The sequence below is a fragment of the Portunus trituberculatus genome, chromosome 45, assembly GCF_017591435.1.
Source record: "Portunus trituberculatus isolate SZX2019 chromosome 45, ASM1759143v1, whole genome shotgun sequence".
NCBI lineage: Eukaryota > Metazoa > Arthropoda > Malacostraca > Decapoda > Portunidae > Portunus > Portunus trituberculatus.
This window is the reverse complement of record NC_059299.1, coordinates 13,155,922-13,181,120: the sequence shown is the minus strand read 5'-3', so window position 1 is coordinate 13,181,120 and position 25,199 is coordinate 13,155,922. Positions and strand designations below refer to the sequence as shown.

General features: G+C 38.9%; 1 protein-coding gene across 3 annotated transcripts; it reads left to right on the top strand.

Moving 5' to 3' along the window:
- Positions 1-1,316: 1,316 nt before the first annotated feature.
- Positions 1,317-25,179, top strand: LOC123519311 (trithorax group protein osa-like). Of its 3 annotated transcripts, none has more exons than XM_045280496.1 (13): positions 1,317-1,448; positions 3,846-3,979; positions 4,491-4,664; positions 5,071-5,200; positions 5,656-5,882; positions 6,693-6,898; positions 7,199-7,425; positions 9,278-10,728; positions 12,410-12,628; positions 17,739-18,778; positions 21,634-21,770; positions 23,149-23,187; positions 24,009-25,179. In XM_045280496.1, the coding sequence occupies exons 2-13, from the start codon at positions 3,923-3,925 to the stop codon at positions 24,428-24,430; spliced, it is 4,329 nt and encodes a 1,442-aa protein (XP_045136431.1). In that variant the 5' UTR covers positions 1,317-1,448; positions 3,846-3,922; the 3' UTR covers positions 24,431-25,179. The 3 variants fall into 3 exon arrangements, with proteins under 3 accessions (XP_045136431.1, XP_045136430.1, XP_045136432.1); XM_045280495.1 differs by having other exon boundaries at positions 1,349-1,528; XM_045280497.1 differs by lacking the exon at positions 21,634-21,770 and having other exon boundaries at positions 1,349-1,528; positions 24,009-24,108.
- Positions 25,180-25,199: the final 20 nt, after the last annotated feature.

The window sequence follows — 25,199 nt, the reverse complement described above, 5'->3', positions numbered from 1 at the left end:
TATTTCAGATTATCAGATTTTATAAAATCAAAGTTGAATTTAAGAAAAGATAACGCTGAATTTGAATAAACGGCCAAGACAAAAAAAAAAAAAAAAAAAATAGAAAAATAAAATAAAATAAGGCACCTACTCTAATAGACGTGAAATTTGACCATAAAAAAGAAAAAAGGAAAAGAACAGCGTCTTGCAAATTCTTTCTTGGGAGTTAAAGTAGTGGGATAGTGGATTTATTTATTTATTATCCTTTTTCAGAAGCGGGTATGGAGTTGACCAGAAAAAACGAATGAATGATTGAGAATGTTGTGTAACGCTTCCATTACAGAGGTGGACAAAATAAGAGTGAGAACGCACTTCTCGTGCTGTGAAGCTAAAAGGGAGGAGGGGATGCATGCAGTTAACAAGATCAGAGGAGTACGTAGTATGGAAATATCAGTATAAGTACTACAATGTGGCGATGAGGGAGGCTGAAGACAGTCAGTAAGATCTGATTAGACGAAATGCTTTTGGAGTTTTGTTTCCAGTATGTCTACCTAGATAGAAGAGTACGTGATAGTATGAGTGGAAACCTCCCATACGTGTGAAGGTTATACATGGGCGTTGCACAAATTTAGTATCAGAGTGAGAAAAACTGGCGTAGACGACTCAAGATGCCTAACTTCATAGAAGCTGTTATAGTCAGAGGTAAGATGAAATTTCTACCTATTTTGGGATGTCCAATGTAAGTTAAGAGACATGATATCACTGGAGTGAGGGAATAGTTATATTCAGAAAGTTGTACCGAGTTGATAGATGGAGAAACTGAATTTCATATACCTTGAATAACGATAAGTTTACTCTGACGTAGTAATAAACTAAAAAAAAAAAAAAAAAAATCAATGGTGTAAGAGAAAATATTTATATACAAGGTGAAACTTGCATAAGATGAGATGAGTAAGTGCAGTGTGCAGCGGTACTGGGTGTGAAAACATTGATCCATCACCCAACCACATTAATTAAATAACAAATTTAATCAATTGACGTAAATTTTAATAAGATACCGGATACTATTAAAAGTGAAAAAAAAGAATAACTAGGGTTTGTAGGGTTTAAATCCTTTACACTTTACTAATTCGATCGTGTTAATGCGCCTCGCCTCATGTATTAAGAGACTACACAACTGCACTCCATCAAATCAACGCTCATAAGTAATTTATTTTTATATAATGTTAATTTTCAAGATATATAGGTATATTCTTTTATTTCTATTATAATAGGTGTGTGAAGAGCGTTTACGTATGAGGTTGGATCTTATATAAAAGGTTTTGTGTATAAGTGATTGGATCCTGTTTGTCCGTGACCTTATAGTTGACAGGGAAGAAAACACGGTGCGCCGCCCTGCCTCACGCCTCATGTCCTGGGCCACGTAGGCCTATCCAGGACTGGGAGGCCTCGCTCGTACTGCCGTGAAGGTGAGAGACACGCCCTACTGGTGAAGTAGGAAGGGATGGTGGAAGGGCGGCAACCAGGCGTAGCTAGTGAGATGGCAGTGGTGAGCAGCCTTGGGTCTTGTTACCTCATTAATGGGCGTTATTGAATGGGAGGTGTTGTGGTGGTGTGTTGCGGCTTCCTCGGGTCGTGAGTGCTGAATTATTGTGTTGGGGTCACTGGTGGTGAGTGGCGTCGTGGGGTCACAGGTGTTAATACAGTACTGTGGGGTGCCAGGTGTTACACTGGCATCATTAGGCGCCTGGTGTTGTATTGGCGATGGGTTTTTACAAGTGTTAAACTGGCGTCATAGAATCATAGGTGTTGAATTAGCATGATGAGTTTTCCAGGCATTAAATTCTTTGGGTTTCATGAGTTACATTAACACCAAGAGGTGATGTGTTTATTGGCATTGTGGTGCCACAGGTGTTAATTTGGCATTGTATGGTTCTCTTACCTGATGAGCCCCATGGGTCCATGTTAGTCAGAGATTCTGTGGAGCCACACTCTTCTGATGCACCACCTCAACAATTGCAATAATTTGCAAATTACTGAGAGCTGGATGGTGCATCATTAGAAGAAAATAAGCATAGGAGTTGATGGGCAGGCTGGGAAAGGATACCAGGTTTTCTCTATCTAGGTAAAAAATTAGACATCCTCATAAATTTTGTTTAGATAAATTATCTGTAAATGAAGGAAGTGATGGAATGGCAACGAAGTCCTCAGGAAGAGAGTTCCGCAGAATAATTCCTCTAACACTGAAAAAGCATTACCATTTTTCCAGCTGAGTTCTGACATGTGCAGTCTTGAATTTGTATCCTCTTGTCCTGTCAATGAGGTATTGGATAAAGACTTCACTAGGAGAATTGGCACAATAACTGCGAAAGATGTTCCAATACTTTATAATGTCATATTGTAAAAGTCTGCCTTGTATATAATAAAGTTCTAAATTCTTGATTCTTTGAGAATAGCTGAGATGGTTTGTGCCCCTTATTTGTTTAGTCCGCTGTTTTTGAACTGATTCTATTGAATGTATATCCTCCACATAGCCAGTATTCTAGACAGATGCTGCATATTCAAGTAATGGCCTTACATGTACATCATGATTAACTGTACATTTAAGTAGATTATGTGACACACTTCCTGCCTTCTGTACATCATTGGCATTGTGTTGGTGACAGGTGTTATTGCCATTTCATTAACTATGGCTCTTTGCAAGGTCCACATCTCACTGTTTGGAACATTTGTAGTTCCATTTTACCCTGTCAGTAATTATAAATGCAGTACCTTGAGTTCAGGTGTGGTGAAGCCCCAGTTGTTAAGAGGTTACAAAATGTTAAGATAGTTTACTATACAAGGTCTTCTAGTAGGTTAAGGAGAGAGTATTGGTTGAAACTGTGAATTCACTGTTATATGTACAGTGCTCAACATAATATTGGACAGATGTTGCCAAGTTGGTTCAGTATTATGGCAAAAAAAAAAAAAAAAAAAAAAAAAAGGAATCTAAGAGGGGGAAAGGCTTGAATTTTCACGCCATATGATTGAGGTGCCCAGTGTAGTAGTGTAGTTGGTGGGGCTTATAAGACCACCATTACCAATTGATGCTGATCTGATGTTTTATTATTGTCTGGATCCTTTTTCCAGTCTTAGGTTTTCTGCCAGGCCTTTGTTTCTGAGCAGAAGTGGTGGTTACACCTGGCAACCCAGCGCCATATACTTTGGTGACATACGCTGACTTGTTTGGCTATTTGTCTAGTTGTGCAGGCATTTTTCTTTAAGGCTATGATCTGGGCAGTGGTTGTTTGTGATAAATCATTGCTAGAGCCCACAATGACAACACTGGATGGATTAGATGAAGGGGCACTGGAGATCAAGGATGCGGCATTGATAAATCCTTGTTGGATCCTACAATGACAACACTGGATAGATTAGATGAAGGGGCACTGGAAATCAAGGGCACCGCACTCTCAGAGCACTCACAGCATACAACATTCCTTACCAGTGTTTCAAGGGTAACTGATCAGCATTAATAATAAGTAATTTATCAAGGGAGGTGTGTGTATGTCAGCATTGATGCATCTGTCAGGTACCACTGGTTGATAGGCTTAATATGTTTTTTTATGTTTAGGTATAAGACAATATTTCAAGGATTAAATCTTTTTCTGATAAGTTTGGCATTGTATGTGAAATGTATCTGGAAAGTTGCTCTAGGAAAGATCCTTCTCCCATGTAAACATTTAAAGAAAAGATCTTTAAATGTGTGTTTATATTTAATAGTAGCAAACACGTGAATTTTGGACATTAGTGTCTTGTATTTTGCTTTTTGTGATTAGATAAGGTTGTTGAAATAGAAATGTGCTAATGTGGATGTGTGTTGGCAGAGGATATCCACATTGCCGCACATGAAGACCCACACTGCATCCCAGCTTTGGTTGTCTTTCCATGTGTGCAGCTGAGCATGAAGGAAACAGGATCAGCTGCAAGTCTAAAAGCTGCCCAAGAAGCAGCTGCAAAGGTAACTTAATTGAAATTCAAATTTCTCTCTCTCTCTCTCTCTCTCTCTCTCTCTCTCTCTCTCTCTCTCTCTCTCTCTCTCTCTCTCTCTCTCTCTCTCTCTCTAGTAGTTGTTTTAATCACTTGGGAATTCATCCTAAGTTGTCTCACATTAGTAAATATTTACTTAATATGATCAGAGGAGGGAAATTCTTTGTGGACATTCATAGACATTCATAGAGAGAGAGAGAGAGAGAGAGAGAGAGAGAGAGACATGGACCTGATAGTGCTGGAATTTTAATGAGTTATTTTTCTGTCTTGTGTAAGAGGATGAGAGGAATGTTGTATTAAATGAGAAGACGACATGATGAAATGCTTGCTGGAGAGGCAGGGTAAAGAGTGAGAGAATTGATGCATGACAATGAATAATTTGTGTGTACTGGTGTAGGATTTCCAAAAGATATGAAAATTGATTGAAACTGTTTTCAAACTTTTAATTCCTTTGGAAACAACTAACAAATATTTGTTTACAGGTTAATGCCATGTTGGTTGCTTCAGGTCAGCTTAAGCTCTCAGAGCTTAACAAGAACAGAACAAAGAACAACAAATCAAATGACCTCTTTATTGAAGAGGTTGTCATCAATGATGCCCCCATGAGTGCCAGAAATTTTCTTACTCGCTCCTCTACACAAGAGGAGATCAGTAAGGTAAATGTCACTAAATCAAATGTTGTGATGTCATGGTGCAAATATTTATATAGGACATCTAGTGCCATGTTGGTAAGGCTCACATCACACCAGTAGTTTTTACAACCATCCAGTCAGAACTACGTGTTTGTGTTTGTCATCGTAACTTCTGCGCAAATAAGTCCTTATCATTAGATATGATTTCTGAAATTGGGATAGGATTTTGCCATAAATGTAATACCCAAGTTAATTTCATCAAAATTATACATTATCTTTTTATATATGTACTACTCCGAATTTCCACAACTGGTGTATGTGTGTGTGTACATTACAATAACAGGCTTAAGATATTAGTATATATGTTGTAGAATCTTTAGTTTAACAGACCAGAGCTTAGAATTTCTTATCATGAAATATTTTTGTTCAGATGTCTGGTGCAGCAGTGTCAACTCGGGGTCGGTACATGAATCAGGAGGAACGGAAGAATCCTAGCAAAAATCCTAGTGACCGTCCTCTTTACCTTCACATCCAGGCTGTCAACCAGCAAGATGTCAAAGGTATGGTTGATGTGTTGGTTAAATTCAATTCCAAATTGTAAAAAGTTAATTCTCTCTCTCTCTCTCTCTCTCTCTCTCTCTCTCTCTCTCTCTCTCTCTCTCTCTCTCTCTCTCTCTCTCTCTCTCTCTCTCTCTCTCTCTCTCTCTCTCAACAAACGCTCAGAGGGTAATGGCTGGTAGTTGTGGGTTTATATCTATCTCTGTCTGGGTGTTTATATTGATTGATTTCACTGTTTATTATGGTGAGCCACTTATCATGAAAAAAAAACCTGAAAATTTCTCCTACAGCCAGGCAATGGGATGAGCCCATATTTCTCAACATTTAGAATTCATTTTTTTTATGTAAGAGGAAAATGCTCGTTATGTTACTGCCATCAGTAACTTGTTTTTTGTTCCTACAGCACAGATTTATTGGATTGTATAAAGTAACAAAAACAATTTTTGTAATTTCTCAGTTGCAGTTGGTCGGATCACACACATCATTATGGAGCACAGTCACCGCAAGGGCCATGGTATGCAGCGGCCAAGAGGACCTAGACCCAACCCAGCTCCAGGTCTCATGGGACCCAGACCTGGCAGTGGTCCCAGGGGCCCACGACCTCTAGTATTCCGACCACCACGGCCAGACATGTCTGCTCCTCCTCCCCCTTCCCAGGCTCAGCCTCCACCTCCAGTAACTAATGTGAGTCATAAATCCTGTAGGGACTACCTTCTTGGAACTCCCACAACACAAACCTAAATGGAAGAGATTCAGAGTGTAATACAATGTTTTTTAGTGGATATTGTTCTCTAATAGACTGGCACATGAATGGAACAAACTCAGTAATCACATTGTTAGTGGTGATTCATTAGGAGCTTCAAAAAGATTAGATGAATGTATAAGTGAGAATGGTAGGTGGAGCTCATTGCTAGCCTGTCACTTACAGTTTCATGCCAATACATTGACAATGAATACATTTAGATTGTACAGCATGATTTTTACACAAAAAAGAAATTGTTGAAAATGCTACACGCTTACAGTATCTGTCACCAAGCCACACATAGATTTCATCTTATGGTTAAATAAAGCCTCAAAATGCATATGTGTAGAACATTTTTCACTACTTAGAATAAACTGTACTGTCTCAAGCAGTATCTGCAAAACCTCAGGTTACTCCCTGTATAACAACAATATAAATCTCTATTCTCTAAGCTTGCTGTGATCTCATCAGTTATGGAATGTTATCTATCTGTTGTTTTGTGAGGCAGTTTTACTGTTGTCCTATAAAATAAATCAAGCTTTTTTGGGGGAGTTATGAGAAATGAGTATAAGAATAGATAGAAAATAGCAGAGGTATCAGCCAAATAGAATTGAAGTGAAAAAGAAAAGATAATTAAGGATGATCTTGGCAAGGTGCCTTAGGTCATGGGATAAATTATATTTTGATGCATCTGTTATTAATTAAAGAAATCTGAATTTTTAGATATTTGTAAGATGTTTTTGATATTTCAGATATTCAGAGAGAAAGTATTTTTACCAGTAAATATTGGCCTGAACCCTACTGACATTCAAGCACGCCTTATTGGGGAGAGTGGCATGAACTTGCGGTACATTCAGGAGGAAACTGGAGTGGCCATTTCCATACGTGGCATTGGTTCTGGATACCATGAGAGTGGCACCGGTCAGGAAGCCCAAGACCCCCTTCACTTTTACCTTGAGTAAGTCAATAATAGTTGTGTTTATTGAAATGTATTATTGTTTACTTAATGTAGACAAGGACTGCCATGTGTAGCCGTGATGTCTTCTTATAGCTTCCCTTTTTTTCTTATGGTCTTTGTTTTTTTTATTTTGTAATTGATTATTCATTTATTTATTTACATGTTTTGTAAAATTTATTTGTCTACTTTGTCAGGGACACACATCGTCAAACTGCTGACCTGTTATGTAGATTAGTAGTTTTTCTGTATTTACTTGTCCTCTTATTTATTTATTTATGTGGTGATTTATTTATTTTTCAGACATGACAATCAGGAGCAGTTTAACCAGGCTAAAGATCTGGTTGTTAACTTGGCACAGACAGTGATTTCTGAAGTACAGCAGGAGCTACAGCAGCAGCAGCAGCAGCAACAACAACAGCAGCAGCAGCAACAGCAACAACAGCATCAACAGCTACAGCATCAACAACTTCAGCAACCAGCTCCTCTTTTCACACAGCCTCCACCTCAGCAGCCTGATGTGGCCTTAGGTAATTGTCATATACTTCATCTTTTAAGGGAACTAATCAAGTTGAAGATCTTAAACATACAAAGAAAATCTCATAGCATATTGAGGCCCAGTACTTCATAATGCATACATGGTAATTTGTCATCGACATTTAAATACTCATCACCTTCAGTACCCAGCTCACATTCAGTTGCTCAGTCAAGGACATTATAGGTGGGAGATAGTTGAAGAAAAATATTAATTTAACCCTTATGTTCCGGTGATTAAACTATTTTCCAATATCCTATGACGGGTAAAAATGGTAAACCTAGAAATTATCAGAAGACTGTTTGAATACTAATGATTATTCTCTTTGTTATTCTGAATACAATGATGTACTTTCTAGCTCGATGTGACCTCTGAAAGTTTAGTTATTGCCTTATCAAGGATTCCTCCTCTGCCCGCTGTGTGATCCGTCAAGCAGAAACAGCTCGGTGAGCGATGACACCGCACACACACACACACACACTCTCTCTCTCTCTCTCTCTCTCTCTCTCTCTCTCTCTCTCTCTCTCTCTCTCTCTCTCTCTCTCTCTCTCTCTCTCTCTTGGAAGAGAAATTGTACAGAGAGAGAGAGAGAGAGAGAGAGATTCTTCCCTTTTCATATCAAGTTTCAAGCAAATAACATGTAGGTATCATCTCTCTCTCTCTCTCTCTCTCTCTCTCTCTCTCTTCTCTCTCTCTCTCTCTCTCTCTCTCTCTCTCTCTCTCTCTCTCTCTCTCTCTCTCTCTCTCTCTCTCTCTCTCTCTCTCTCTCTCTCTCTCTCTCTCTCTCTCTCTCTCTCTCTCTCTCTCTCTCTCACTCTCACACACACACACACACACACACACACACACACACACACACACACACACACACACACACACACACACACACACACACACACACACACACACACATGCCCCCCTTGATCGTCTTCCCAGAACACGAGAGGCACGCCTGCGTCTCCGTGAGCCACTCTGGGTTTTCAATACGATGTTTGGAGTCTGTTCTCCATCACCACTACCTCTGTCTTCTCTGTTCTGAGAAAACAGGTGGATCCTCTGAATCATTTTCTGAGTCTTCACTACTGCTGTCTTCGCTTTCTTCAGTTTCTTCCTCATAATCACTGTCACTGTAGTCAGGCTCAGAAGCACTGGTAAATAAAAATTATCTGTCTTTTTCCATAGTGAGTTATGAACCGAGACGTCCCTTCACTCTTATCAGGGTGCTTTTGACACGGCGGGTCACTGGGGTTACCAAGTGTCACCCTCAGAATGAGAGAATAGCTTCGTTACCCCTAAATATACAGAGCTAGTGGCAACACTATGGGTGGAAAAAGAAGCCAGATACTTCCACTCGCCATCTGACTTGAGAAACCGCGCATGGAGCTCAAACATGAGGCGCGAAAATTCTTGATTATGGGAACGATCACTGTCGCTACGGATGCACTGATGCAATCGTTCATATACGATCGCCGGAACATAAGGGTTAAAAAAAAATAAGTGAAATTAAGAAAGTTTACGAGGAACAGTGTTCTTCATGGTAGTGTATGGAAGTTTCCTCTCACAGCCTGGCAAGGAAGAAAGAGGAAAAGAATGTAAACCCTGACAATGTGTTCTCCACATATTTTAACATATGTCAATAGGTCTATATCTAATATTCTAGTAAATTTTAGTGGCACTTAATAGATATATTTGTTATTCTTAGAAATTGTAAATCTGGTTAGTGATTATTAGTTCAAGTGTTAAAGTTTTTAGGTATGAAAAGTCATGGGTATATATCATTGCTAAAAAGTAAGATCAAATGTTTAAAGAAATCAGAGTTGTAGTGATGGAAATCTTATTCATTGCAGGAGGTGGAGGCAGTATTGGTCAGCCTCACTTGGCTCCTGTTCAGGTGGCCCCTCACCAGCTGACAGCTCCACCAGCTCCACCACCACAGATGGTTCATTCACAAATGGTTCCACCTCAAGTACCTCCCCATTCACAAATTGTGCCACCTCATGTTGGCCACCCTCAAATTCCTCCAGCCCAGGTGCCCATTCCAGGGCAGGTGGGAGGGCCACAGGTTAGTGCCAATGTGATGCACACTGTGCTGGCTCCTCATCTACAGCCTGGTGGAGCACCTGTGTCCCAGGAGGTCATACCACAGCAGGAGGTGATACAAGCCACTGTAGTGTCTCTGCCACAACAGGTTGTACACCTGACAGCTCCTCCTGTAGTGTCAAGTACAACAGCTGTAGCCAATCAGCAATTAGTGCATACTTCATCTGGCACACAGCTGGTAACTCTACCCCCTGGAACACAAATAATCAACATGCCTGATGGCCCTCGACTTGTGGCTCTGGCTGGTGGCACCCAGGTGGCTCCTCCTGTACCTACTGGACACCAAACTCATCCGGCATCCCTGCATGATCCCCAAGGTGTGCCAAACCCTCTTGTCCAACAACAGCCTGTACCCCAGTCTATGGCTGTTTCAGGAGGCACCAACCAACTCACCATAAACCAGACGTCAATCCTCAGTGATGGGGGAGCACCTCCATCCAATCTAGCCAGGCCTCTAGGAGCTACAAGTTCATATTCAGCACCCTCTTTGGTAAACACTGTCAGTACATCCAGTCCCTTAACCAATGCCACTCCCCATGGTGCTCCAGATGCACAATTCCCACCCAATGTCAATGCTAGCATCCCTCCCCCAAGTACCACCATGCCTTTAGGCATGCCTCCTCCAGCTGCTCTTGGTATGCCTCCTGCTGTCACTGCTAATGCAGGAACAGTTTCCTTTGTGCTTACCCCGGGAGTGAACACCATGACCACTACCTCAGGGGTGGGCCTCCTCATGCCCCAAGATCCAGCTGTTGCCTCGGGCCAAATGCATGTAACGCAACCTGTTGTGGTGACTGGAGTGATGCCAAGCTTACAGCAGCAACCCCAGCAACAGCCACACCACCCTGTGTCCCAAACAGGTGCACCATCATCGTTCCTGGGTCCTGTGCCTCCTCAGCCTCTGGGTCACTCAGGATACTCAGCCTCCCAACCTCCAGTGGAGCAACCTGTTAGTTCAGCCTACTTAACTTCAGACCATGGCTACAATGGCCCTCCAATCACTAGTAATGCTACTCATCACTACAGTCAAGTGCCCCCCCAGCAACAACAGCGACCAGTGGGTGTTGCCTATGCTCCTGTGGGCATGGCAGGAAGTGGAGAAGGTGCCCCACATGGCCGGATAGAGTTTCAAACCGGTGGAGCCCCTGGAGTCATGGCCAATCCTGTGCCTCTCAACAACCTGCCGCCTCGTCACCAGGTAGGCTTCTGCATTTTACAAGGATAAGCATTGGCTAGATTTTTTTGTGTGACACGTAGTCAGAGTATGATGAGGACCTCATGTTGCCTTTGATGTGCCATGTTAATAGCTGCTATCAGCCTAATTAGGAACATAATTTACTCAATACTATTCATTATGATAATATAGAATTTGTAATTGATTGATATATGATTATCATATATTATGACTTTTATTGCTGCATATTTTATTACTGATTAACACTCAATGTAAAGTAGCAGTATTATCACAGTATACAGTGGAACCCTGCCATTCATCCGTCTTGCTAATTGTGCAACTTGTCATTTGTTCAACTTTTTCTTGCGAAATTCAATTTGTCTTTCATACACTAGTGCTGCAATTCAGACAGCATTCCCCAGTCACTAGCTGGTCACTGCAGGTCAGGCTCATACTAGCAATCCCTACACATCCATGCAAGCTTTGTGAAACTTTGTGCTGTTTTGTTGCTATTTGTATGGAAATAATGTAGCCATGGGTCCAAGAAGATTGAAATTCTTCTTCTTCTTATTATTATTATTATTATTATTGTTGTTGTTGTTGTTGTTGTTGTTGTTGTTGTTATTATTATTATTATGTATTATTGCTGTTAGTATTGTGGGTATATTATGATGAGTCATGGAAGGTGGTGAAGGAAACATGGGCTGGTAGACAAGCACTTTACTCCTAACTAGTTGCATCCATAGGGCTTCAGGGGAAGAAACCCTGTGGGTACAACTAGTCAGGAGTAAAATATTTGCCTGCCAGCCTGTTTCCTTCACCACCTTCCACAGTGTTATTATTATTATTATTATTATTATTATTATTATTATTATTATTATTATGTATAGACACTCGTATAGACACTCGGACAATTATTATTATTATTATTATTATTATTATTATTATTATTATGTATAGACACTCGTATAGACACTCGGACAATTATTATTATTATTATTATTATTATTATTATTATTATTATTATTATTATTATTATTATTATTATACTGGAGGAGATGAGAACAAACACAGATGCAGTGAGTTGAATTTTATTTCCTGATAAATTTTGCCATAGTTTCTTCAGAGGAACTGAGTAAGCTCCAGCCATGGCCCTTGTTATATTAGGTGTGTGGCACACTGCCAATAATAATAATAATGATGATAATCATAAAAGAAACTCAACTCACAAGATATACATCCTAACATAGTCAAAGGCCACTTTACTTGCATGTGGAGCAAATGAGTGTGTATTTTAGGCTTGAAATATTATTATGATAATTTAGGTAAGCAATCATCTGTTGGTCTGGAATGGATTAATCCGATTTACATTATTTCTTTTGGAGAAAAATTATTCGCCATTCATAGAAATAATAATTCAAACAACCTCCAGGAAGGTATTGTGCACAATAGCGAGATTCCACTGTAGCAACGAGAAAAATTTTTTTGTTACTAGCCAAGAATTGGATTGAACTTCCTTTAGCACTGCTTGTGGCCCTCAAATGATAGATTGAGCATTCCTGAGCTATTCACCTTAGATAATAGTTATCCAGAAGAGGGGGAAAAAACAAATGTTTTGTAGTTTTTACATAATTCTTCTTAGTACATTTGTGCAAGTTCACTAACCAGTTATTTGAGATTTTAAACCCAATATTTTGTATGGTAGGGACAGAAACCTGAGCAGCAGCAGCACCAGCCTCTCCACCCACCTTCCAGTCATTATAGCAACCAGCCAAACCACCAGGAATTGCGACCTGTGTCTTTGGAACAACAGTGGCAGCAGTTTCAGCAGCAAGTGAAGATGGAGGGAGGGCAGCAGCAATATGATCCATATGCTGCTGCCACTGAGGAGTCTGAGCACCAAGATTCAGCCAGACAGACTCAGGTACTAGCTTACTTTAATGGACATTCCTAACTGCAGCTCTCATACACCTTATCCTTCTTTAATGTGCAAGAAAGGTAGGCTATTTGCTCTTACTATCTAAGGGTATTGTGTATGTTTTAATTGGTAGTGTCCACTGTGTTGTGTATGTTACCCAAAGCACGTGTTACTAAATTTTGACAATTATGTGCCTTATTATAGATTTATTAATATTCTGCTTTTGTAGTAAACATTACTGATTATCTCCCCATGAAATAAGCAAACAAGAAAGGAACCCATTTAGAAATATGGAGATGTCTGCATGACAATAACATTACATCCTAGCCATTAGATTAGAAGTTTAATCACCACATTCAGTAGTTCAAATAATTTTCTAAGATTGTTTTAGAATAACAAAGAGGAGTGAGCCTAGGTTAGCATTTTGTTTTTATATTTCTTTAGTTCCACTCATTTCTTTATCATTGCCATCATATATATTTGCTTGTATGCCAAATAAATTTTCCCCATTGAAATTAATTTATATTCAATTAATCCATTCCAGTCCCTAGACATACACAAATTTTTGTTATATGCTTTTATATACACTAAAGACTCAATATAATGAACATTTGTTAACTGAATTTCAGGTATAATGATCACTTTAAAGGTATCGAACATTAGTTTTATTTTATTAACCAACTCAAATTGCAACATATTTCTAAGTTATTGAACACTTGCTTTATTTTATGAACATCTCAGGTCTTGAAATGTAGGAGAGTTGCTGGTGTATCTGAAGCTTACTTATAACTTGGAATTTGGCTTGCAGCTCAAAATAAAAAGTGATTTAGCAACAGCTGTGTACAGTGGTCCATGTGTCTTGTGATCTTAACCCATTCCAAAATTGTTGTCATATGGCAAGACTGTTCTAAAAATAGCAAACAAATAATGAAAAAAGTAAATGGAAAAATAAAGAAATGATCACTTACAAGTGCAGTAATACACTTAAAAACAATGCATTTTACCATGCAATATATGGCATAGTGTTTTCATTAGCAAAGTACAATATAAGTCTCAAACAGTTATAAATTTTGTACATAAGGAGATTCACATGGGGCAATTTGCAGCTGCTTGCATCCAGGATTGTTCAGCTGGGAATGAAATGCAGCTGTGATTTTCTGAATTGCCGTAGCTACCAAAACACCTCTGTCGGTCTGAGTGGCTGCCTTCCGGACAATTTTCCAGGGTCAAATGAGAACAATTATGAGTATAAAATTGAAAGTAGGAGGAATATTGTTGGAGAGTGTTTTAGTGAAGAACATTAACTACTATTATGTACAATAAATGAATAAGATATCTAAATTTATTGATGAAAAAAGGAAATAGATGCAGGATTGGTTTGCTTATAATATGATTGAGGAAAAAAAACTGCAAAATTCCAATTATAATGACCAGCTCAGAGGACTCCATCTTGACTGTTTATATTTTGATACAGTGGCCAGCAAGCCAGCAGCTGTTCTTCACTGTGTGAATACTTTTTGCGAATCCTGCCAGTTACTGTGGATGGGTGCAAACAGCTGAGTGGAAAAAAATGCCATGTAAACCCTGTTTTACTCTATGACGAGTTACAGCTGGATTGTAAAGATGATGATGGCTGAGTGAGAGATGACATGGTTGAATACCAAATAAGCCATTGCAAGCAAACACAAAAACAAAAACAAAATTTTTTTTTCATATATTATTTGAAAGACAAATATGTTGTATGCTGTGGTACCTCATTGTGTGTATATACATTGATGTCTCAGGAGACACTCACTTTGAAATGAGTTCAACTTGGTTTGTGTTCTGTCTGAACTAAAAAAAAATTGTTTGGAATATGATCCACATGTTAGAACTTATGGGTTAAAATGAGTCACGACACTGTGTGCCACCATTGTTTATTTCTCTTCAGGTTTAAGTCATGACTGCTCACAAAGTGTTGTGAGGTCTTGAAAATTTTATTTCATATATTTGCCTTTAGTTGTTGCAGTATTTGATGGCATACAAGATGCACCTTTCTCCCTCCCCCCATAAAAATTACTAAAAAAAATCAGTCAGTCTTGTATACAAATGTGAGGAGGCCTGTAGATTTTTTTTTTTTTTTTTTTTTTTTTTTCATTCCAACATTCAAAGATTTACATTACTGTATTATAGGCAAATGTGCTATATTGTAGTTTTTGACCACAATATGATGTAAGGAAATGTTTGAAATGTAAACATGGCCTTGTTCAGTGACACACCAAGTGTTACTGACATCTCAGCAGCTGGCCTGCTTTCCTTGCCTCACCTGTGTGACGTAGTCTTCTATGTACATGTTTTATTACTGCAATTATTTAAGACATTTGTATTATAGTGATTACTTACTTTTTGCTTTTTTGTTCAGCTGTACCACTTGGTTACTTTGAATATTGCATACATAATTGAATACATAAAAAAACTTTTTTCCTGAATATGCTTTTTGGAAATGGGGGTGCATTTTATGTGCTATCAATTATGCTATGTATCTTAGTATTCAGCAATACTTGAAATATTTTATACAAGTACATCAATGTACTGTATGATATACCAACAATAATAGGATTTAAGTCGAAGGATCTAGAAAGGATTAAGGACATATACCAAGGTACTGTTGTGTGTGTGTGCGTGTGTGTGTCTTTGTTGAATTTCATTAATGAATTGAGTTCATGGCATTAACCTCAAACTGCTTCCTTAAAAGTTTCCTTCAAACAAGGATATAGGCTCTTTTTTTGGGGGGATGAGCTGTTACTCTCACTAACTTAGAATTACTGTAGTAGCTCATGGATAATACCATCCTTCAAGCTGCTGTGAGTGCATATTTCTTTAGTAATAAGGTCTAATTCCTGTAGACCTATGATAGCTGGAATGATAGTTTTTTTTATCACTGCACTTCCTGCCAAGACACACTCGACTAAAATACTTGAAACAGAAGACAGGCATGAAAGTTGGTACCACTGGTATCTGCTTTAGCTTTAAAGGTGAACCCATCTCTCTAATCTTTGCTGACAACTCAGTTGAATGATTTAGGGTTTTTCTCTTTCACCTTCACTCTTTGATTATTGTATACTGGTTATTAAGATTCTTCTTTGTGATCTTTACCTTTGATGCTTGGAAGGCTTTTTTTTTGTAATTGACTCCGTCATAAATATACAGGCAACCCCTGATTAACAAACGTTCACACAACAAAATTTCGCTACAACGAACGTTTCCTTTTACTACCATCTGCTTGTATTAACAAACACCAAACTTACTTTAACGAAATTTTATCCAGGTAAAAGTTTGAAAGCTCTGCCATATCACGCAAGCCAACAGGCTTTTGAATACACCAGCGCCTCTTGTGGACAAAACGCGCACCACTCACTCCCCTACCCTTCCCCACTTTTAATTCAAAACAATAACAGCATCAGCAGCAGCTCATCTTCCCTCACTCAACATGCCACCAAAACGCCCTGCAATGTCACCTAGCATTGCTAAGAAGACTAGAAAGTCTCTTACTCACAAAGTAAAGCTGGATATTATTCACAGACACGAGAGGCAAGAAAACTAATAGCATTGCTCGCCACCATGGCTTGACTCCATCTACTGTCTCTACTATATTAAGAAGGCTGGTGAGACCGTATCTTCTTTGTAATCTAAAAGAACCACCGGAACTCATGACTCTGCAATGGATAAAACGGAAAGCCTTTTGGAAATGTGGTACATAAGTTTTGTATGCGGTACAATGATGCGCCTTTTGTTTACATTCCACAGGTTGCTGGCTAGCATCTTTGCTGCTCCTCTCTCCCTCCCTTCATAAATTTAAGATCAACAACATTATAAAGTTACTTACATATATACATTAGTGTACATTATAATGACTTGGTCTTAAATTAAACTGCGTGAACGTTTAACTTCATAATTTTTACTTTCATTAAACCTTTTACTATACTATGATGCACTCTCGCTTTGTTTACTCTCAATGGAAGCTCAAGTCAGGGGTCAAATTGTTATAATTGGTTCGCTTAACGAAAATTCACACAAGGAATGTTTTTTTAGGAACGTAACCCGTTTGTTAAGTTGGGGTTGCCTGTACTTATGTGCTTGTGCCATGCACATATATGTCTATCAATATCCACCTTTTTTTTTTATACTAGACATTTACCTATATTGAATCTATTCCTAAGAAAGGAAACTCCCCTGAATCTCTCCTGTTTTAAAGCTTGAATCTTTTCTGAGTAGGAACATTTTTAACACATTTATTATTTTTTTTATACAAATTCTGTAAAGGGTAGTCCACTGCTGATGTAGCTCTCCTTATTGGATCTTATTCATTGTCTCCCAAGAAATGTTTTGGAGTCTTTTTGCACCTTTATTCAAGTTTCCCCTCTGGCTGTTTAATTGCTTTAGTGGAGGACAGCCATTGTTCTTCAAAAATTTATAGATAGTGTGGTCCACAGAACACTTTTCATAAGAGATCTCAGTCAGACCTCTTATCCTGTCCATTTTATTTTGATGATTCTACTTGTATATTCCAATGTCATTCATTAGATGATCACCTCAGGAGGAATTATAGTTTATGTAGAGAGACCACAGAATACTTATGTTTTATCTAATGGAACAAGCAAACTTTGTTACTCAGTACCTCAAACACAAACTTCATGACAAGCCCCCTTTTTCAATAAAACTTAACTATCTCCCTTCTCTTCTACACTGAATCACTGAACATGTTTGGGCTGCCCTTCTTATAAAAATATCTGATAGAAATTTCACATTATTTCTACAATGTTAGATGTTTTATGCCATCTATTCCTTTCTTCCTCCATGTTGCCAACTCCAGGAGCTTAGATTTAGGTTTGTCTCCCATAAATATGGAAGTTCCACTCAGCTTTATTAAATTGGGTGGAAATAAGAATTTTTGCCTTAAACTCTCTTGCAATTCTCTGAAAATTTCATAATGTTTAGGTCCACAGTTGAAAAGAACATGAAAAATATAGCATCAATGTTGGTAGGAAACTATTGTGTAAATAGATATTTTGATGTCAGGCATACATAAAAAAAAAATGAGACTAGAAAATTATAAGAATTTTTATATTTTTTTCAGACAACTCACTCAGGAGCTCCTGCATCTCAGCAGCAGCCATTGTCTTCACAGGCTCCTTCCCAGCCAACATCACAGCAACAGTATGCAAACTTTGTAGAACAACCAAACCAGCACCAACCACAGCAGCCACCTCCTCAGCAAGCACCTTCACTCCCTGCAGACTCCAGGGATGGGGAGAACAGGTCACCTGGGACACTTGCCACAGGTGAACCCAAGGCAATTGGTCGTGGAAGTCCCCATGGAACTTATAATCATTATTATGGTGGGCAACACAGTCTTGGCCCACAGAACCAACCCCCTTCCCCAGACAGACAGGATCACCAGCCACAGCCACAACCCAGCCAAAGGTACTCCAATCAACAGGGCCCTGGCCACCCAGAGCACCCACATGTAGCACCAGCCCAGCAGCACAGGAGATCACCTCAAGGACAGCCTCCCTCAGGCCATGCACAGCAGTTCCACCAAGGGCAATTTCAGGGCCAGTTACATCCTCAAGAGCAGTCACCACAGAAGAATCCTGAGACAGGCACGCAAGAAGACCAGTACTCTTCTGGCAAGCCGGGGGAAATGCTGACTTCTATATACCAGGCTCCACAGTATCAACATGGACCACCACATCACCCGCAGGGACCTCCTCAGCCTGGACTCCCTGAAGGCCAGTACCAACAGGGACCTCCACCACCATCACTCCAGCAGCCTCAACAAAACCAGTACCCTCCAGGACAGTATCCATGGGCACAGTATCCTCAGCCCACCAATGGACCAGGATCATTTCCCGCAGGTCCAAACAATTTTGGAAATGGTCCAGGACCACATCCAAATGGCCCAGGACCCTTCAGTGGTCCAGGGGGACCAGGAGGACCAAATGTCTCTAATTCATATGCTCCTCTTGGTCCTGGAGGTGGAGGACCGTATCAGAGAGGAGATGGACCTGGCTCCTACCCAGGTGGAGGAAGTGGAGCAGCTGTTGGGATCCCCATGGGGCCAGGTGTAGGAGAGGAGCAGCAGGCTGTACTGCAGGACAAGAAGGCAGAACCAGGGTGAGTGCACTCTCTGAGGCTTCACACATTTACACGTAGTCTTGCTGGGTGATTGGAGCTAACATTGTAGCGTTGCTTCACTCATATTGTGTTGTTATATGAAGTGGTTGCTAGAACCATTTCTATTAAGGCTTCAAGAGGAAATTTGGTTTGGTATGGTAAATATATAGATAAGAAATTAAAGTCTAGTGCTTGGTATATATGTATTTATCATGATCTTTTCCTTTTTTTCTTTCCTCTTTATTTACTTTAAGACTTGAAGTTTCTTAGAGGTTTTAATTTGGCATCTTGCCCCCTCTTCAAGATAGTCAGGCAGGTGAGAGTCTTATAAAGCTGTGCCATGGAAGTGCTAAAGGTTCATGACATGTGATATTGAAACAATGAGCAAGATTATAGTGGTCATTGGCAGAGTACAAGTGTAAATAATTACTTTCTTGCACTTCATGCATGCCAAGCAAAACAAAAATTAAATAGAAAGGTGATGGTTAAAAGAATATAATCAGTTAGCTGATATGTGGCCATATTGCAAAAATAAGAATGAAGAGTTGTGCCAAACTTTTTGGTCAGGCACTGCAAAGATTAAATCAATGTATTATTCTCTTACAGGAATTAGCTGGTGAAAGTCTGCAGACTGTCTCACTGGATCATTGATGAAGCTTACCTTGCAGATATCTCTCTCTCTCTCTCTCTCTCTCTCTCTCTCTCTCTCTCTCTCTCTCTCTCTCTCTCTCTCTCTCTCTCTCTCTCTCTCTCTCTCTTGCTGTCATTGGCTTTCAAGATTCTCCCTTCTGTGTCTCTCTCTCTCTCTCTCTCTCTCTCTCTCTCTCTCTCTCTCTCTCTCTCTCTCTCTCTCTCTCTCTCTCTCTCTCTCTCTCTCTCTCTCTCTCTCTCTCTCTCTCTCTCTCTCTCATAATTTCTTGATATGTAATTTGGCACTCAACTAAGTAACAGTGGTGAGGGCACATGATCTATTTTTTGATGTACCCATTTTCATTTATCCATTCCTAAGAATAGACAGATGAATAAATAAATGAACAAGATAAGTACATGTTATAGATGATTTGCTAGTTTTGTTCTATATGAGTCAGGAAGAGTAGCAAGTAGTGATTATCATGTACATCTCAATTGAAGCTTCCTGTGAATAGATAAGCAAATAAGTTTTGTAGTGGACTTTTGGTGTTTCAAAAGATATTCAAACCTTGAGTTATTTGCTACCAGATTTTCCTGGTGTAATAGAAATAATTTAACTTTTTTATTAGTTTTTAAGTGGCTTGCACAATGATAAGGATGTTTTCTTTTATTCCTTGCGACACCATCAGTCTGAGTAAACTGTTATCTCCCTCACACTTAACCTTCTTCACCAACAGTTGAATGAGAAAAGTTCACCACATGTTAGGGCTCATTGTCACTCTTACACCAGCTGAGTTCTAGAAGCACATTTGGGATTGTACTTTTGTAAGGTGATCCCATGCATGTGGCATTATCTGTCACTTCTGTTTGTTATTTAAGAGATTTCCTCACTAAATTATTTTCTAGGGAACTTTATTCCAAGACATATTTGACCTAAACCTTCTTTATTTTGGAAGATATTCTTTAGCAGTATTGAGTCATTTTGAATTTGTGTGGATGACTGATATTATTAAGAAACTCCATGGGAAGGACACACAGATCATGATAGTATACATAAATATTTCAGATTAAAATTTAATTTATTGCTGACTATTTTTCCCGGGAAGTATCCATATTTCATCTACTTTCTTATCACAATCTTTTATTTTTTTCAGCAAAAAACTTAGTTTGAGTCTTTATAAGTGAATCCCAGAGGTGTCCTGAATGATGTCAGTCATGCCACATGTCATTAGGACTGCTCATTGAAAGTGAAAGAAGCATGATCTATATCAAGATTGAAAATTCTTTTGCACAATTGTCAGGTTGTTTTCACAACAAATTTCCATTTTGTCTTATGTGTTCATATAATTTAGATTCACATGTCTATCTTAATTGGTTTAAGAAAATTGTAAGCTGCATGTTTATTAACCAACTCAAGTATTTCTTACATTTATATAGGTCAGATGTCCAACAGAAGACAACTGTCTTAGTCATGAAAACTCTCCAAAAATTTATTCTCACATTCATTCACTTTTGATTGCTACACGTCTTGGTTCAGTCTCTGTGTGTGAACTAATTGGGTCTGCCTTATATGTTGTCATATTTGTTTTCAGATGGTGACAAACTTCATCCCAGATTCCCCCATATATATGTATTCTTAATTAGGCTACGTCAAGAAAAATTGTTCCAAAACTATTCAGTTTGCAACAGAATTTCAGTAGTGGAATCGAGATCTCTCAATTGACAATACATAGTGAATTTTAGAATACAATATTTCTCTCCATAAGAAGGCAGAATGTTGGTAGGTTTACTGATTTTCTGTGATGTCAAAGAGTTTACTTCTTCTCACCAAAATTTTGTTGCAACAAGTAATTTAGGTAAAACGTTTACAACACTTAAACAGGCACATGAAAACTACCACACAATGACAAATTTTGTTCATTCAGACGTTGCTCCCCATGTAGTGTTCTGCAGATGTCAACTGTTGATCCTCCTCTAATTTTCATTAGCTTATTGTAGATCCAAAGGAAATAAGTTTATGAAAATTTATGAGTCATTTCATTAGAAAGGCAGCAAAAGGACTGAGTGCCTTCCAGTGCATTGCTGTCACACTCCTATGAGTTACTTTCAGGGCTCCTCCAAGAGCACACACAGGTCATACAGTAAATGTCCACTCCAAGAGTCTGAGAAGATATCCTGGCTGGCTCAACACATCCCATAAATTTGCCTCCTGTTTACTACCCTAGGGTGGCCAGAGATATGACTGCATCGCTGTTAATGCCGCCACCGCCGCCTCCTCCAAGCGAGACCCTACTAGGCTCAAGAGTACGAGAGGATCCCTCAGAGCCAAGCATGAAGAGACAAAGATCATGTAGTCCGCAAGGTTTGTACCCACTCATCCGTCTGCTGTCTCTCAACAGGTGTGGCCAGGCCCAATGGAGCAGTGGGAGCAGTACTGTTGCAGATCTTGGAGCATGTTCATCACATAATATTTATTCAGTCTTCTCTTCCCTTTGACTTAATAATGCTCTCTTTATCTAAGAAAAGCCTCTTTGCTGATTTTCCATCCTATTGCAACCTTCAAGCATTGGTTATGATTTTCATTCTGTTTTACAATATTGTGCATTTTGCAGAAAGTTTAGGCATGTGTTAGTATTTTTATTATTAATGGCCTATTTTATAGCCAGCTGAAACTTTTTTGCTCCTTAGAGCCCTCACATTATTTTTCCCCAAATACTGTAAGGATCTGCTTGTGTATCAGTTAAGCACTGCTCATACTGTTGCATAAGATTATCTGTAGAAGAGTCCTCCTCCCACCACTTAGAAAGAAGTCAACAACGATGTCCAGATGTACGCAGCTGATATGGTGTTGCCTTGGTGCCGTTTGTGTGTGTAGGATGTCAGTGGATCTATTTCATCATGTGCTTAATTACTCATCATCATTCTTTAATTTATTTATTTATTATTTTTATTTTTTTTATCTTTTCATTTCAGTATGATCTTCATTTTTGAAATTAGATAATTGTATGTGTGTGTGCGTGTGCCAGAATACTAAGTAGCTATGCAGTGGTAGCTTCCTTATTATCTTCACTAGCCCATCCATTAAGCTTTGGTCAAGATTTCATCCCAGCTAGCAACATGGGGAATCCACAGCTGGAAAGTGTCAACTGGGGTACACCATCAAAGGCAGTGCTCTCATCATTCCTCTGAAAAGTATATCATTGCATACATCATAAAAATTACTGACTAATGAATATAAGAGGCTTTATTATTTTATTATTATTATTATTATTATTATTATTATTATTATTATTATTATTATTATTATTATTATTAACTGTTGTTACTGTATTATCCAGACAGTCACAGTGCCATCATACTTCAGGTGCAGAGGTGCCAGTATTACCATTGCATACACATCTTTCTTTTCATGAAGAACACATTTTCAGATACACCCTAGAAACAGAATATTAGATTTTATGTGATTTTATTTTTTTTTCTCTTTTCATTGTTTTCAACTTTCAATTAAGTTCACTCCTATGATATATTGAAGGTGGTTCTCTTCTAAGCAGGATTTTGCAGATGGTGTTGGATGTTGCTGTGTTGTCATCACTCTTTCTTTATATTACAAGAACTGTCACACTACCTTGTTTCTTTGCTGTTCAGCCAATAGTCATGCAGGTACTAGTGTGTAAGACTCCATTTCTGGAGCTACACCCACAAGAGGTTCAGAAACTAACACTTACACATTTTTACCTCAGATGAAAGGAAGCTTTCCCGCAGACATGGCTTAGACCCAGGTGAGAACCTTACCTTGCTTTTTGAGCAGAACTTCCTTTTCATTTTATAAGAAGATCCCATAATTCTGTAAATTCCTAATTCAGAACACACTGTAATGACTTGAGTGTAACACTCTACTTTTAGTACAGATTTATTACAGGAAAATATAGTCTGCTTACTTGTACTGTTATTTGAAACTGATTGGAACTGACATTGTGATGAAGCTAAAAACTTGCCATGTCATTGATCAAATATTTGATTTAAATGTGTGTGTGTGTGTGTGTGTGTGTGTGTGTGTGTGTGTGTGTGTGTGTGTGTGTGTGTGTGTGTGTGTTTACCTAGTTGTAGTTTTACAGGGTTTGAGCTTTATGCTCGTGTGGTCCCATCTCCATATCTACACTTATCCAATCTTACTTTAAAAGTATGCACACTCGTTGCAGACATTACTACTTCATTTAAACTGTTCCACATCTCAACACATCTTTGTGGGAAACTATATTTTTTAACATCTCTCAGACATGTGTGTGTGTGTGTGTGTGTGTGTGTGTGTGTGTGTGTGTGTGTGTGTGTGTGTGTGTTTTGCTTTGGTTGCCAAAGTGGAATTTTTCTCATAAATAAGAATTTGCAGGAATATTTCAAAGATACTGTCAAACTTATTGTCACTAATTTTGTTGCATCGCTGATTTTAATTATTTACATTGTCGCTATAGTTTTATTGGATGGTTTACTGTCTTTCAAGTTCTTGAAATTGTTTTTACTGTGTAATAGTTCTCACCAGTTTGCCAGGCTACTTTTTATCCCTAACCATCAGAGCTTGGTGGTAATGATTGTATCTTGACAGAGGATGTTGGTGGCCGTGAAGGTGGCAGATTGCTGAGACCCAAAGGCCCTGATTCATTAGCTCCAGACGGCAGCAGCCACTACTCCTCTTCTGGCAGCTATCGCAGTGGTCCAGGAGGATATTCTGATGGAGGAAGACCAGGTGGTTTTCCTAGTGGCCCAGGATCCTTCATGGGCCATGGAGGACCCTGGGGCTGGAGACCAGTGCCAGGCCCCTACTCAGATCTACCATTGAGACCAGGACCCTTCAGCCGACCTCCTGGTGTGGGCATGGGCACTAGCCAGTCCCCCTATGGCAGGAACCTTCGTGACCGCACAGATCTGGAGGATGTAGGTGGAGGTGGCCGAAGGTTAGGGAGAGGGGGAGGAGGGAGGGGAGGTTTCTCCATGGGTGGCCGAGGAGGTAGGGACCGCCGCTGGTGATGCTGATTGGTGTGTCCTGCCTCTTGTATATAGTGAATATTATTGCTTCAAACACTGAATTTTATTTATAAAAGGAAGCAATATATTTATGTATCTTTTTATGATGCTTTACATTACAGTGAATATTTATTTTCATATTACAAGTATTTTTTACTTGATATAGTGAGAAGGAAACAATTGTAACCAATTAAATTGTACACTTTTTACAAGTTGAAATTCATCCAAAATGTGATTGTTTTGTAGCTTGGAAAGTTACAATGATACATTGTCCACTTACTGAGCACTTGCAGTTGCAGAAATGTGATGTATTGATATAATATTAAAATATGATGGCTGTGCACTAGTACTTGTATGATGTAGTGGGATAGTCGGGCGTTATGTGCTGGTTGTACTTATTGCTCAATACCAACTGAAAATTTAAAGCATTAAATCATGCATCTCTAGCAAAGGTAAAAAACTGTTTAGTGTATACTTTCAAGGAATTGAAAGTGACTTAGGAATAATGTAATTAGGTACATGCAGAAAAGTAACACTAGAATAAATAAGAGTAGGAGTAAATAGCAATTTATACATTTGCATTTTTACCTCAGCCATTTTTAAAAAGTTAGACTATGCATGTATCAGAAAATAATTTGTAAGATAGTTCATACAAAGATTATTGTTACCCAGTGCTCAAAACTCAAGAACTCCCTGAATGTTGGACATGGACTGGGTGTGAAAGCCAAAGTCTTATTAAAGATAGTTATTGAGCCAGTGTATATTATGCCTT

Coding starts and splice junctions, on each gene's coding strand:
- LOC123519311 (XM_045280496.1), top strand. CDS start 3,923: ATGAAGGAAACAGGATCAGCTGCAAGTCTAAAAGCTGCCCAAGAAGCA. Junction 4,665..5,070: donor CACAAGAGGAGATCAGTAAG/GTAAATGTCACT, acceptor ATTTTTGTTCAG/ATGTCTGGTGCAGCAGTGTC. Junction 5,883..6,692: donor CTCCACCTCCAGTAACTAAT/GTGAGTCATAAA, acceptor TTGATATTTCAG/ATATTCAGAGAGAAAGTATT.